This window comes from Oryctolagus cuniculus, chromosome 15 (assembly GCF_051225735.1).
Source record: "Oryctolagus cuniculus isolate XC-2025 breed Fujian yellow rabbit chromosome 15, ASM5122573v1, whole genome shotgun sequence".
NCBI classification, from domain to species: domain Eukaryota; kingdom Metazoa; phylum Chordata; class Mammalia; order Lagomorpha; family Leporidae; genus Oryctolagus; species Oryctolagus cuniculus.
The window spans coordinates 308,498-323,152 of NC_142881.1; the positions used below are offsets into that span (position 1 = coordinate 308,498).

Genomic DNA, 14,655 nt, shown 5'->3' on the forward strand with positions numbered 1-14,655 from the left:
ACAGTGCGACGAGCCACACACATTTCACGCACACAGCAGAGGCCTGGAGCTGAGTGAGTTATTGCTATGCAGGTGGGGGGAGGCTGAGACCTGGGTCTGAGGGTCCCCCAACCCATACCACCAGGTGCAGCCGAGGGTGGGGGACTGCCACAGGCGTGGGGCCTCCTGCTGGCTGCCCCCTGCTCTGACTGGCAGGTGGCCGCGGGGACCCTGGGCAGGGCCGGCAGGGCTGGGGTCCAGGGCCTGTCCTGTGGCTCCAGGCTGGGCTGGGTTGCTTCCATGCCCCCACCACTCCCCACTGTGCAGAGATAGGGACAGGTCGGGGTCCCGGCAGGTGAGTCCGTGGTCTCCATGGTGCACAGCATCATGTGAGTCAGGCAGGACCCCTCCCCGAGGCCCTGCTCCCTCCCACCTGAGGCCCGGCCCTTTTGCCTTGTGGCCGGTTGTGTGGCCAGGAGCGCAGCAGCAGGCGGCAGCTCCCACAAATCGGCTCCAACCTCCCATGAGGCATTTTCCCCAGTGGAAACCCCCTCCGTGGAGGGGCTCCGTCCCCTCCTCCCCCTGGAGGCCGCTCTTCTCTTTCCTGACCCGTTTTGGACCCTCTGCTGGCAGAAGGGTGGCAGTGGGGCCCCAGCGCACCTGGAGTACAGGTAGGCCATGAGCCCCAGGGGCGTGCCGGCCTGCAGGACGCGGGCTGCCTTCTGCCGGCCGCCGCCCGGCTGCTTGCTGACGTTGTAGAAGATGAGGGAGGAGGACTCGTCCAGGGGGCTGAAGTCCAGCGTGTCTCCCGGGGTGGCCGCGATGTTTACGATGGCCGGCAGGGCGCAGGGCTCCAGGCCCCAGCGCTCGGCGTACAGGACCTGGGGTGGGGGAGCGGTCAGGGCTGCCGGCGACCCGCGGGCCCCCAGCGGGCCCCGGGCGGCGGCCACTTGCCTGCAGGTATTTCTTGACCAGGCCCAGCAGCTGCACCTTGGCTCGCATTTCCTCCAGCTGCCCTCTCAGCTTGGACAGCATGGACCTCACCTCGGAGCCTGCGGGGCGGAGCCGAGTTGGTGCCCACCGCCCACCGCCCACCGCCCCCCAGCGACCGTGCGCCCCCGCCTCGCACGCGCTACCTTTGCTCCGCTTCTCTTTCTGTGAGAGCTTCTGGTAGAACTTGAGGGTCTTCCGGTAGTTTCTCTTCTCTATCAGGAGCTGCTGCTCAAGCTCCTAGGGGGGAAGCCCAGGGCGAGCTCAGAGCAGCAGACCTGGCCAGGCGCGTCCACCCAGCAGGGGGACCTGCGACCCTGCCAGCACGCGGGGACTTGCGCCGGCTGGGGGCCTCAGGACCCAGGCCCTCTTTGAAATGGGCGGAGCCTGGTGGGAGCAGCCCGTCTGCTGTCCCTGGAAGACGCCAGGCCCCGGCAGTCCCCCGAGGGCACGGTGAGGGCTGCATGTAGGAGCTCCAGGTGCTGGTCTGTCCACGCCTCCGGAGGTCCAGCCCCACCCCCGGGGCCAGTTCCCGCTCACTGGAGAGTTCCTGGACACCAAGTCCAACTCAGGAGGTATGGAGACCAGGGCCAGCCCCACAGGGCTCTGGACTCCCTGGTCTGGGGGAGGGGGTGAGCACTGGCAGGGCCTGGCGGAGATGGGGGCCACTCAGGAAGCCAAGCCACCTCCACCCTGGCTGCAGTGCTGCTGCCCCCACAGCCCCAGGGGTGAATACCTGGGACCCCAGCTCAGTCAGCCCCTGGGTGGGAGCCATGAGCCAGTGCATACTGCACCCTGGACCCTTGTGTGGGCAGATCCTGGCCGAGTCCCACTGGCCCTCTCGCTCAAGGGCAGCTGTGGCACCACCAGGGATGCCCCCAGTCCTGAGATCCTGCAGGGCCAGGCACCCGTGCCCCTCCCCAAGCAGCGAGGTGCGTCCTGTGTGCCCCTGGTCACAGCCTTTGCTTTTAAATGAAGCCCGGCCATGCAGGTGAGGGCCGGCGTCCTGCTCTGCAGGAGCGAGTGCACTCGCCTGTGCCCGCCCAGCGGGAAGACCGCACAGGAGGCTGCAGCTGAGCTGGGGGATCCAGCAGGGACCCCAGGCCCCGGCTCTGCTTCGTGAGCCGGACACCCGTGGCTGAGCTTGCCCGGAACCAAATGCTGGCCCTGCTGTGGCCCGGCCTCCTTCCCCGCACTGGTCACTGCTGCGGGGGACACCACCTCAGGAGGGGCCCCTGCCTTCAGCCTGCCCGGCGGTGCCCGGGCTCCCAGGGGAGGACCGCGAAGTCTTCGTGGCTTTCTCTGAGGGAGGCCACCAGGAGGGGCCCCCAGGCGGGCTGCAGGGGACCTGACACCTCCGTGTCTGGGAAGTCAGCCCTGTCCCAAGCTTCAGGCCACCTGTTCTTGTCCAGGGCGTCCACTCGGTCTTTTAGTAAATGTTCGAGTCCCTTCTGTGGAGGTTTGGATGAAAAGCCGCACCGAGGCCAGTGCTGTGGTGTAGCGGGTAAAGCTGCCACCTGCAATGCCAGCATCCTATATGGGCACCGGTTCGAGTCCTGGCTGCTCCACTTCCGATCCAGCTCTTTGCTGTGGCCTGAGAAAGCGGTAGAAGATGGCCCAAGTCCTTGGGCCCCTGCACTCACACGGGAGACCAGGAGGAAGTTCCTGGCTCCTGACTGGTGCCACTCCAGCCGTTGTGGCCAATTGAGGAATGAACCAGTGGATGGAAGACCTCTCTCTCTCTCTCTCGAAAATCACACACCGTTGGTGTCCAGTGGTGGGCAGCCCCACGACAGTCAGTACCTCTGGCCCAGGGCACTGTGGGAGGGGTCCCACTAGGGCAGGAGCCGGCCCCTTTGCCAAGCGTTGGTGGGTCCTGCCCTAGCTCAGCTGAGTGCAGACCATGGAGTCAGGGCCCCCGTGGGAGGCAGTGCTGCCGGGCGCTGTGGCCAGGTGCCCCACGGCTGCTGAGAGCCCTGTCAGGTCAGCTCCCTGTGGGGCTGGCTCAGGGGTGCCTCGAGGAGCCATGGCTTGTGCTGCCGTCTGGACCACCGGAGTGAAGTAAGAGGACATGCCTGTCCCTTGGCAGCCACCCGGGGGACTGTGCATGTCTAGAACATTCCATCACGGTTGACCCTGGCTTCCAAAGCAGGGGCGTGGCCAAGTCCCCCACGACTGGCAGTGCAGGGCTCTGTCTCTGTCCACCGCGGGGATGCTGAGTCACTTGAGACCTGGAGGTCCCTTCTGGAATGGTCAGCACGTGGCCACCCCTGCTGGGACACAGGCCTCGGGGGCTGGCGTCGACTGCCCCACACTCGTCAGCAACACAGCTCCTATGACTCCTGCTTCCAGAAGGTCTGGTGTGTGTGTGCGTGTGTGTGTGTGCATGTGTGTGTGTGTGTGTGTGTGTGTGTGGAGAGAGGGAGAGAGAAGATTTATTTGAAAGGCAGAGTTACAGAGAGAGAAGAAGATGCTCTCCATCCACTGGTTCACTCCCCAGAGACTGCGAAATGGCAGGCAAAAGCCAGGAGCCAGGAGCTTCTTCCGGGTCTCCCGTGTGGGTGCAGGGGCCCAAGCACCTGGGCTGTCTTGTACTGCCCTCCCAGGCCATAACAGGGAGCTGGATCGGAAGTGGAGCAGCCGGGACCTGAACTAGTGCCCATATGGAATGCTGGTGCCGCAGGTGGTGGCTTTACCTGCTGTGCCACAGTGCTGGCCCTGGAGGGCTTGTTTGATTCTGGATGATCTGCAGGAAGTAAGGTCCACGTGGTAGTGGGGTGAGGGCGACGTCCAGCCGGCACAGTTGGACACAGGCTGGTCCGTCCGAGCCGGGTCACTGGAGCCCGGCTGTTTCCTCCTTGGCCTACCCTGGCCCACGACGGCTGGTGAAATTGCAATGAGGGCGTTGGTTTGTTCAATGTGGACAGCTTGGGGCACAGCTGCAGGACAGGACGTGGAAGGATCCGGAAGCGGAGACAAAGGGGAGGTGAGGCTAAGGCGAGCCGCTGCCATTCCCTGAGCACGGAGCAGAGCAAGCCGGCCGGGCAGGCGGGGGCAGCGGGGGCCCCGCTTCCGGGCTGGAGCTGACCCCGGGCCCCGGCTGGTGCTCAGGCCGTGGGGAGGACCCTGGTCACGTGGCACCTGTTGTCCTTTTGGGCTCAGGTGTGGACGTCTCCTTGTTCTTCTGTGCTATCCCCGGTCCTCGGAAGGGAGCCTGAGGCTGTGGCCCTGGCCAGTCCTACCTGACGCCCACAGGACAGGACATGGGGAGGCGGGGTCGCCCTCGCTGCCCACGCACGCTGTCCTGGTCTTTCCAGATCAACGCTTGGGTAAGTCACGGCCAGGGAGTGCTGCCCGGTCAACAACTGGACAGCAGCCGGCCCTGGGCGGAGCCCTCCCCACGGCCCTCAGGTGGAAGCCAGCGTCCTGTTGGGGCAGCCTGGTGGCAAACACTGTCCAGGTTCCTTCCTGAGCCGTCAGAGCTGGGACCCCCCTGATCCTCCAACCTCAGAACAGCCCTGTTTGGTGGGGTGGAGTTGTCCAGCCCTGGACCAGGCCAACCTCCCCTTGGGGCCCAGAGAGGGGCCCCATTTCTGGACCTGTGCCTGTCCTGCAGATGTCCTGGTGCTGCCCCCACCCTGGCCCCCAGCCTGTCTGTCAAGGGCCAGAGGATGATGTGGCCACAGCTTCTGCCACTCAGCCTGGGGGCAATGAGGCCCTGGGAGCTACTGGGGCAGCGGTGGTCCCCACCTATCTGAGCAGTGGCCCCCACACGTCTGAGCAGTGGTCCCTAGGCCCACTGGAACAGTGGAACTCTAAACAGAACCAGTGCTATGACCCCGACCTCACGCTGCCTGCCCAGGAGACACCGGGCTCTCTCCAGAGTAGCCGTAGGTGGAGTCCAGGCAGTAGGAGGCACACACGTGAGATCCCCAGAGAGGCAGGGAGCCGGGGAGGAGTCAGGGGCCCTGCTGTGGCCCCCTGTGCAGCTCCCGGGGCCCGGCAGCCTCACACTGCCTGCACACAGCACTGGCCGGGCCCAGACGGCCGTGAGGAGCTCAGACTGCTGCCAGTCTGGCTTGGACCTGCCAGGAGCGAGGTGCTCCTGGTCTCACTCACCCCACAGCCGCCCAAAGGCCAGAGAAGGCTGCACATGCCCGCTGCGGCCACGATGTGGCCCCTACTCTCCGTGTCATGGGGACCAGGGGACCTCCAGGAACTGTCACCTGGTGGCACAGGCCCAGCGGACAGGACAGAAAAGCTACCCCTCACCTTGAAAGGAGGGGCACTGAGCCCAGGCCTGGCTGTCCCCAGAGCCTGAGGCTGCAGAGACCCCCGCCCCCACCCCCGCGGGCAAAGGCCTGGTGCTCACCGGGCTCTGGGCCTCGGGCTCGGGACACCCGCCGGCCTTCTGCCTCCCCAGGTCCTTCACATAGTTGTGCACATCCGGCCCGAAGCAGTCGGCCTCGTAGAAGGCACTGGACCAGCCCGGACTGCAGCTCCGGAACTCTGCTGGGCCTGGGGACGCTACCAGGCCGCCTTCCTGGGGCCGGGCCAGCCTGGCCACTGCGCCCGCCTCTGAGGCCCCACTGGACGGCTCAGGGACCGAGCCTTGCTGCCCGCCGGCGTCCGCCTCCAGCTGCTGCTCTCTTGCGCCTTTCACTGACTTCTGAGACCGAAACCCCACCTCCAGGTTGCCCCGGGAGAGCCCGTCGGTGTCCAGGTCGGCCAGCGCGGGGGGCGGGCAGGGCGCTCCGCTGACCCACGCCTCGCTGGGCTTCTCTTTGCCTGGAGAGAAAGGGTCGAGGGTCACAGTGGCCATGGCCACCCCGTCCATAGGGAGGCTGCCCCCAGCCCTGGCCCGACTGCTGTCAGGACCAGGCTGCCTGCTCCCTGCGGTCGGTCACACATCTCTTCTTCTGGCATGTTCAGCTCTGGACCAGCCTGGCCGTGTCACACCCAAGCCTCCAGAGTACCCTGAGCCTGGTCTACACCGGTGGCTCCAGGCTGCGCTGGGCCTCGTGGGCTGCCCGCCATCCAGGGGCAGGTGGACCCCAAGCTGGGGCCTGCTGGCCAGTTCCCCGTCGTGGTGCTGTAGGATCTGGGTTGCCCGTCCTCACCCGAGGGCCCCCGCCTGCCAGTGTTGCAGTCTCCTTGCTCTGGGGTCTTGGGGTCATGAGGGGGGAAAGCAGTGGTTCCAAGGGGCACTCGTGTCCAGGGAGGGACACACACTGCCCTACCCCACCCCAGCCACCACAATCGTGGAGTGCGGGGGGGCGGTGCCTCCCCTCCAGGACACAGCCCCACGAGAGCCCAGCCGGGCCCGGCAGTCGCTCACCTGATCCGGGTAGCGAGGGCCTCTTGCTGGCGAGGGAGCAGCTGCCGGGGCACATGGACGACGGCCCTTGCTCTTGGGGGGAGCTGAGGTCAGAGGGGCGGCTCAGCAGCCCGCCCCCACCCCGTCCCCCACCCCCACACTGAGCCCGCGAGCACCAGGAGCACCACCCGGGCACCACCGCATCCTGGGGCCATGACCTTCCTGGGAACAGGAAGGGTCTTGGCTGTCAGTTCTGGGGTTCGGGATGACTGTGTGCCTCAGTCAGTCATGTGTACCCCAGCCAGGTGCACCCCAGCCAGGTGCACCCCACAGCCAGGTGTGCCCCATCCAGGTGTGCCCCACAGCCAGGTGTGCACCCCAGCCAGGTGCACCCCACAGCCAGGTGTGCACCACAGTCAGGTGTGCACCACAGTCAGGTGTGCCCCACAGCCAGGTGCGCCACACAGCCAGGTGTGCACCTCAGCCAGGTGTGCACCACAGTCAGGTGTGCCCCACCGTCAGGTGTGCCCCACAGTCAGGTGTGCCCCACAGCCAGGTGTGCCCCACAGCCAGGTGTGCACCTGTCAGGTGTGCACCTCAGTCAGGTGTGCCCCACAGCCAGGTGTGCACCACAGCCAGGTGTGCCCCACAGTCAGGTGTGCACCCCACAGCCAGGTGCACCACACAGCCAGGTGCACCACACAGCCAGGTGTGTCCCATCGCCAGGTGTGCACCTCAGCCAGGTGTGTGCCCCATCCAGGTGTGCACCACAGCCAGGTGTGCCCCCCAGCCAGGTGTGCACCACTGTCAGGTGTGCACCCCACAGCCAGGTGCACCACAGTCAGGTGTGCACCACAGTCAGGTGTGCACCTCAGCCAGGTGTGCCCCACTGTCAGGTGTGCACCCCATCCAGGTGTGCCCCACAGCCAGGTGTGCCCCACAGTCAGGTGTGCACCACAGCCAGGTGTGCCCCACAGCCAGGTGTGCACCTCAGCCAGGTGTGCCCCACAGCCAGGTGTGCACCTCAGCCAGGTGTGCCCCACAGCCAGGTGTGCACCTCAGCCAGGTGTGCCCCACAGCCAGGTGTGCTCCAGCCAGGTGTGCACCACAGTCAGGTGTGCACCACAGCCAGGTGTGCACCCCACAGCCAGGTGTGCCCCACCGTCAGGTGTGCCCCACAGCCAGGTGTGCCCCACAGCCAGGTGTGCCCCATCGCCAGGTGTGCCCCACCGTCAGGTGTGCCCCACAGTCAGGTGTGCACCCCACAGCCAGGTATGCCTCACAGCCAGGTGTGCCCCACAGCCAGGTGTGCACCACAGTTAGGTGTGCCCCACCGTCAGGTGTGCCCCAGTCAGGTGTGCACCTCAGCCAGGTGTGCACCTCAGCCAGCTGCTCACCCCAGCCAGGTGCACCCCACAGCCAGGTGTGCACCACAGTCAGGTGTGCACCACAGCCAGGTGTGCACCACAGTCAGGTATGCACCCCAGCCAGGTGCACCACCGTCAGGTGCACTCACTTCAGTCAGTGCTGTGGGTGCCGGGAGCTCAGGGTGGACCAGGGTTGAGGGGGCACCTGACCACCTGGCACTGGGGTCTTGACCCAGGAGGAAGGGCTGGCTTCCTGCAGGGGCAGCGGGGGCCTGAGGGGCGGGGCTAGGGCGGGAGCTGCCGTTCCTGTGGTGGCCACTGTGCCTGCTGGTGTCACCACCCGTGGCCCCTAATCCTGGGGAAGCCACCACCCTGCCCTGACCAGCACCAGCACTTGTCTGGTCCCTGTGGGGTCCGGGGCCACCTCTGTGTCCAGCCAGGGGACCCGTGGCCTCTCCGGCAGCTGCTGTGAGCCTGTCCCGAGTCCGCCACCAGCGCTTCCTTCCTGTGGGAGCAGGGCGGCCCCCGCCCTCCCCAGAGGGGCCGAACTCACCCCCCGTTCACCACCTGGAACAGCCTGCGCAGCAGCCGCTCCTCCCAGGAGAGGTCGCAGAACTTCTCGGCCACGGCCCCGCAGAAGGTGGCGAAGGTGAGGTCCCTCAGGGCGTGGATGTACTCCCCTGGGGAGAGGCCGGCGGGCGGGTGAGGGCACGTGGGGCCTCTGCCAGCCTGGGGACCCCAGCCTGCCCGCCTGTCCGTCTCTGGGCCCCGCAGCCCGCACCCATGATGAGGGCCTCCAGCCCGTTGTCCAGGTAGCCGTCGCAGGCAAACTCCTCCTGGATGAGCCGCGTGGCCTCCTGCAGGGAGCGGCAGGCCGTCCTCGGCGGGGACGGGGCGTCCACACTGGACGGACAGGGCCTGCGCTCTGCCGGCCGAGGCCTCTCGGGGTCACCGTGCCCCCTGGCAGAGGTGCTCCCGGGACTGTCTGGAGTCGCTGCAGCCCTGGCGGTGCCCCGTGGGGTGGAATGGGCGCTCTCTGGCTCTGGGCCCTGGCGCTCGGTGGCCTTGTGCCTGGGCGGTTTGCGAGGGTGCCGTGGGCTGCGGTCGGCCAGGGTGGGCTCTCGGGGGGAGGTGGCTACGGGAGGGTCCTGCCCCTCCATCCCTTGATCCGGGGGCAGGGCCGGGGTGGGGGCTGGAGCGCAGCAGCCCCCCTCGGCAAGGCTGGGCAGCCCCAGCTCCCCGGGAGGGTCTGCAGCTACTCCCTGCGGCCCGGGCTTGGGTGTTGGCAGGTCTGCTGTCTTCAGGCTGGGGGCCTCCGAGAGGACCTGGGTGCCCGGCCACCCCTCACCCTCCTTGTCCTTGGGGCTCTCGGCCAGCCCCGGGGATGAGGTGAGCCGCTCCCTGTGGGGAGAGAGGAGGGGGAATGCTCAGGAGGGCCCACCTGCGCCCGGGGACCCCGGGGCCGAGGGCTGGATACTCACCTGGCCTCACCTGCATCCTGCGCCAGGACCACCGGTCGGAAGTGTGTGGCCTCCGAGGTGAAGGCTGCCGGCAGCTCCTGGGCCCCAGAGTCGCAGGAGGGAGGGGCAGGCACAGGTCCCGGCACTACCAGCAGCCTCGCGTCACTGCCGACGACGGGCAGGAAGCCTACGGACAGCAGGGGGCGCCTGGAGCTCGCCCCTCCTACCCCACACTGCGGGGCTTCCTCTCTGCGGGCCTGGCCTGGAGCTGGAAGGTGGGGGTGACCAGCGCCCGGGGAGGCGGGTAAGGAGGTGGGGGAGGAGAGGAGACGTGGAGCACAGGCCTGCGTGACCAGGCTGTCGGGAGGCAGGGTGGGGAGGCTGGGCAGGCGGGCTGAGCCCGGGGGTTCCAGGCTACACCAGCTGTGTGTGCCCACCCATGGCTGGGGCTGCGGGGGCGGCGGATGGCTGTGGGAGTGGGGTGCAGGGGTTGGGGGGCAGGAGGACTGTTTGGGGGCCCCACCTGGGCGAGGCTTCTGCAGAGTGATGGTCTCCTCCTGCCGGGGCACCTGCACGGGACCCTGTGTGGTGATGCGCAGGGGCGGCTTCTGTGTGGAGCAGGGCTCCCAGCACCCGGCGCGCGCCCACTCAGCCAGGTTTTGGGGGCTCCAGGCAGCAGGCAGATAGCCCCATCCGGGACCAAGAGCATGCGGGGGAGTCAGGTGGCCCGGGGTGTGCCCGCCTACAGCCCTGGGGCCCCGGGCATCGTTCCTGACCTGGGTGGCCCGGTCAGCACACCCAGAAGCCCACAGCCACCTCTGCAGACCCAGCTGGTGACCCGAGGGCTGCTGTGTGGCCCCTGCCCCTCCCGCCGGTCAGCAGAAACCCCCGTGTGGGGCTCACGGGGAGGGTCCTTGGGGTGCCCGTCAAGTCTCCCAAGAAGGCTGAGGAAGCGGTGAGGGCGGCTCAGTGCCTGCCCTGCCCTTAAATTCCCTGGAAGTCCCTGAAACCGAAGGGAGGACGAGGGGCCGCTCCCGCACGTGCTCCGCTGGGCCCGTCTCACCTTGCAGGTGGACGCCCTCAGGTGGGCTAAGATCTTCCTGCTGTCCATGCCTCGCTGAAGGAGGTAACTGCCACACACCTGGGGACAAGGAGACGTCCACTGCGCACGATGGTCAGGCTGAGCGTGGCGGCTCAGGCACAGCCACGGCCGGGCCCACGCGTTCCTCCTGCAGCCGCGGAGTGTGCGAGGGTGGGCCTCGAGGGGGACCTGGGGCTTCAGGTGCAGGGAGACCCCCACAGGTGCTCTGGCCTGGGTGGCCAGGGTGAAATCCCACAGTGGGGGCTGGGCTGTGGTCTCTCCGCCTGAACTCAACTGCGAGGGAAACCCTGGCCTTGCTGTGCCAGACCCACAACCACACCTGCCCCAGTCCTGCAGCCCAGACCGACAAGGGACAGGCGAGGGACTGTGCAGGTGTTGGTGGAGTTGGGGTTGCTGCGTCGGTGCCCGGGTGTCAGTCCCAGCAGGCTGACCCCCCTGCTGCTCCGGACAAGTCCCTGTCCACGTAGGCAGGGAGAGGCCGGGAACAGCCAGGTGAGAAGACAGCAGGCTCTGTGTGCCGGGTTGGTTTTCAAGGCTTCAGGGAACTTGGCCAGGGGACCAGGAGCAGGCTCTTGGCTACCTTGACCTCACAGGTGGACGCCCACAGTGGGGTCGTCAGCACAGGCTGTCCCAACAGTTCCCTGTCTGTCCTGAGGACGTCGGACGGCAGCCCCTGGACTTCCTTTCCGAGCGCCTTGGCCAAGATGGAGGACAAGTGGCCACTGCTCCAGCTCTGTGAGGTTGTAGCCAAGTGAGGCAGTGTGGCACAGAGGCCTGTGCCACGGACCGGAGAGCTCGGCTCCCCCAGTCCCTCAGCAAAGAGGGAGGGGCCTGGCTTCTCCGGCCTCAGTCCCTGAAAAACTGGTCTTGCCACAGTCAGGGACGTTTGCCTCAGAGTCCAGGTCCCACCTCACCTTCCAGAAGGGGCGGCAGGCCCAGAGAGCACGGACCCCAGGTCTCCCAAACCACAGAAACCTCACTCTGTGCACGGGTGCACACCTGCACACCGACATCTGCTCTGTGCACATGGCACACACCTGCTCTGTGCACACGGCACACACCTGCACACCAACACCTGCTCTGTGCACACGGCACACACCTGCACACCGACACCTGCACACTGCCCCCTGCTCTGTGCACACGGCACACACCTGCACGCTGACACCTGCTCTGTGCACGCGGCACACACCTGCACGCTGCTGCCATGCTGGTGCAGGTCTGTGTTGGAGGACAAGGCCAGAGTCCAGTGCTGGCAGGGACACCGGCAGCTGGGGTGCAGAGTGGTGAGGCAGGCGGAGTCCTCAGAGGGCATGTGGCTGGGGCAGTCAGCTCCTGACTCAGGACAGCCCCTCCCACTCGGGGACATGGGGCCCCTGGGGCACGGTGCAGCACCAGCTGGCAGGGACCCTACGCTGCCCACAGGGGCCGCTGTGAAGTGGCCCCACTGCCTTCCCTGCTGAGGACCCGCTGACGGCCTCAGACACAAGGACCTGCGTGCTGCCCCACCCCCGCCCCGTGCCCCAAGCCTAGGCCCTGGCGTTACCTTGATGGCCTCAGCCGCAGACGGCCGCTCCGGGGCACAGCGCCTGGCCATGTCCAGGAGGAGGGTCCTGAGTCGGCGTGGCAGGGTCAGCTTGTGGTCTCGGGGCACGCTGAACTTGGCGGCAGTCCACAGCACGGCGGCCACACAGTACATGGAGGCCTGGGAGGGGCGGGGAGACTGAGTGGTCGAGGCAGATCGGCCGGCTGTCTCCAGCAGACCTGCATGGACCACAGCCCTCAGGGGACAGCAAGGTGCAGGCCCCAGGAGCGCTCATCTCCCCTGAGCCTGGGGATCCCCACCGAGACTGAAGCCCAGGCGAGGCCTGGGGTCACACGTGAGGCCCAGTAGCCAGTGACTGGGCTTTGAGCTCTGGGGAGTGGGGAGCCTTGGCTGTGGCCTCCTCTGCACCAGCGGTGATGGCTCAGGGGGTCAGGAAGAACCCGCCCCCCACCCCGGGGGCTGTGCTGTTCCGTGTCTCGCTGCCACGTCCGTGTTGCCACGGGACTGCCTGAGGGCAGTGGCTTTTTCACGGTCAGTGCCAGGGGTCAGCTGCTCTGGTGGCATGGTGGGTTCCCTTGATCTCAGGATGTGGGGAGAAAGGCCGCCGTTGGAACCCCCCTTCCCTTTCTGGTCTCATGCAGCAGCTGGGACGTCCCGGCCGTAGGAGGAACGCGCTTCCTGCCAGGGTTTGTGGACGTCCGTTGAAAGGTGAGGAACTCCCCTCCACGCCGGTCTGCTGCTTTTGCTTTGTCTGTGGCCAGTGCTGGACTTTGCCCAAAGCTGGGTGTCCATGGCCGCTCTGGTCCACGGGCCCACGGAACCTCGTGTCCCAGAGCAGTTTTCAGCTGTCAGTCTTGGCTGCTGCAGCGAGCCACGCTCGGTCAGCTTTAGACCTTGGGGGCACCCAGCCTGTCCACGTCTCCTTCCGTGGCGATGCTTGTGGGCGGTGCTGGACGTGGGAGAAGGCTCCGCCCCGCCCTCCACCCTGGAAGCGTTCTTTGATCAGGCTGTGGGTGGTTTTCACACTCTTTGGTGCTGCGGACGGGCTGCTCACGCAAAGAACCGCAAGCGTGATTTCCTCGTGTGTCTCCCAGAAAAGACCATGGAGCTGTTTTATCTCCTTAAAACGCTTGGTGTGATTTTCTAGTGAAACCATATGGGCCTAGAGATCTGTTGTAGACAAGTTTTACAAACTCAGTTTTCCAGGATCTATGGGGCTATTCCGACCAAGTCTTTCACAGTGAGAGCCAGCACTGGCGCGTTTGATCTCAGTGGCGAATCTGTGTGCACTGCTTCTGCCTGTCCTTATCCTGGAGACGCCTGCAGGGACCGTGGCGATATTCTCCGTGTCAGCTCATCCTCATTTAAATGCATGCTTTGTTTCTTTAAAATCTGTGTTTTACTTGAAAGGCAGAGGGAGAGATCTGCGTTCTTGGTTCACTTCCCCAATGCCCACAAGAGCCAGGTCGGAGCCAAGCTGAAGCCTGGAGCCAGGAATTCCTTTGGGATAGTGGTTGGGAAACAAGTACTTGTCAGGAAACAAGTACTGAGGCCACTGTCCACTGCCTCCCAGTGGGCACCGGCAGGGAGCCGAGGCAGAAGCAGGGACGGTGCCTGAACTAGGCTCCCCGTGTGGGACGTGGGTGTCCCAAGCTGAGACTCAACGGCTCCGACAAATGGCGGCCCCCCCACGCTGTTCTGAGAGTGCTGATGCGTGTCTCCCTTCTTGTCTGCCCGGCTGGGAGGCGCCTGTGTGCGTGGCCGGGTCCCGTGGCCGATACTCACGTGGCGTTCCCCGGAACCCTGGGTGTCTGACACTCAGTCGTTGTCACCGACTGCTGAGAGGTAGTGACGTCCCCAGCACAGCTGTGGGCTCACCGATGTCTCCCACAGGCTCCACGGCGGCCGTGGGTGCATTTGCCCTCAGCAGGCGCTGTCGTCTCGGTGGGGTGAACGGTGCTGCAGGGAGCGTCCGGCGCTGGCGGGTCCGGTGCCCTTTCTGCGTTCTCCTCAGTGTCTGCACAGCGCCCCCCCCGCCCCTCCCCTCCCCTCCCCGCCCCGCAACCCCCTCCCCCCCGCTAGCCTGCTGTACTTGAGTTTCCTGTAGACAGTGTGTCCTGCGCCTGTGACCCACCGGCACGCTCTGCCTTTAGCAGACGCGTTCGCAGCACCTGCATCCAACAGCGTCACCCACACCGCGGCTCAAGGTGTCAGTTCCTGCTCTTGCTCTTCCCCCTGGGGGCTACTGGACTCTCCAGCGCCCTGTTTCATCTGTGGTATTCTGAGTGCGTCTCTTGGTATCTCGTGTCGTTTTCAGCGATTGTGCTAGGTGTTGTATTACGTACTCAACTCATCCGTGTGCAGGGGAACGTGTTGGCAGTCTGTGGGACGTTAAAACCTCCCCTCCCTACGCCATTGCTCCCGCGACGCTCAAACATGTTCTCACATCGGCCAGGACTACCGCACGTGCTACAGATCCCGGTCATCACGAGCCAGGGCGCTGAGCAAAGCCTGCGGCGGCCGTGCTCCCGCTCAGCGTGTTACTGCTCTCCTGCTCACGTGTTCAGAGTGCTGCCCGCTTCCTGCCTGTCGGAAGAACCCAAGTTCAGGGCCGACCTGCCGGCGTCCCAGGCTCAGCTTCGTTCACGCCCACGCCTGGGTGCTTCCTCTGTTGTCCAAGGGGCCTTTGCTGAGGACAGGGTCCTGAGCGGAGCCCCTCCAGCTCCGGGAAACGGCGCTCCCCCCTGCCGGCGTCGTCTCTGCCACCGGGTCGCTTCCTCCCCTACTCTGCACGCTGCTTCCGCTCTCGGGTCTCTGGTGCCGGAGGTTCGGGATGCTGTGTCGGGGCGTGGACTTCTTGGCATTGATCTTGTTTCAGATTCTCTCAGCTGCTGGAG

The 14,655-nt window shown here is 66.1% G+C and overlaps 1 protein-coding gene across 3 annotated transcripts in view; it reads right to left on the minus strand.

The window, feature by feature from the left end:
• Positions 1 to 14,655, minus strand: part of KNDC1 (kinase non-catalytic C-lobe domain containing 1) — a 37,387-nt gene that overhangs the window by 6,909 nt on the left and 15,823 nt on the right. For all 3 annotated transcript variants that reach the window (XM_051839413.3, XM_051839415.3, XM_089313771.1), the window contains 11 exons: positions 11,759 to 11,917; positions 10,177 to 10,254; positions 9,637 to 9,694; positions 9,135 to 9,300; positions 8,435 to 9,054; positions 8,207 to 8,333; positions 6,308 to 6,390; positions 5,342 to 5,757; positions 1,116 to 1,209; positions 934 to 1,031; positions 640 to 860 (listed from right to left, as the gene is read on the minus strand). In XM_051839413.3, the coding sequence (XP_051695373.1) occupies positions 640 to 860; positions 934 to 1,031; positions 1,116 to 1,209; positions 5,342 to 5,757; positions 6,308 to 6,390; positions 8,207 to 8,333; positions 8,435 to 9,054; positions 9,135 to 9,300; positions 9,637 to 9,694; positions 10,177 to 10,254; positions 11,759 to 11,917 (2,120 nt within the window). The remainder of the gene's footprint in view (positions 1 to 639; positions 861 to 933; positions 1,032 to 1,115; positions 1,210 to 5,341; positions 5,758 to 6,307; positions 6,391 to 8,206; positions 8,334 to 8,434; positions 9,055 to 9,134; positions 9,301 to 9,636; positions 9,695 to 10,176; positions 10,255 to 11,758; positions 11,918 to 14,655) is intronic.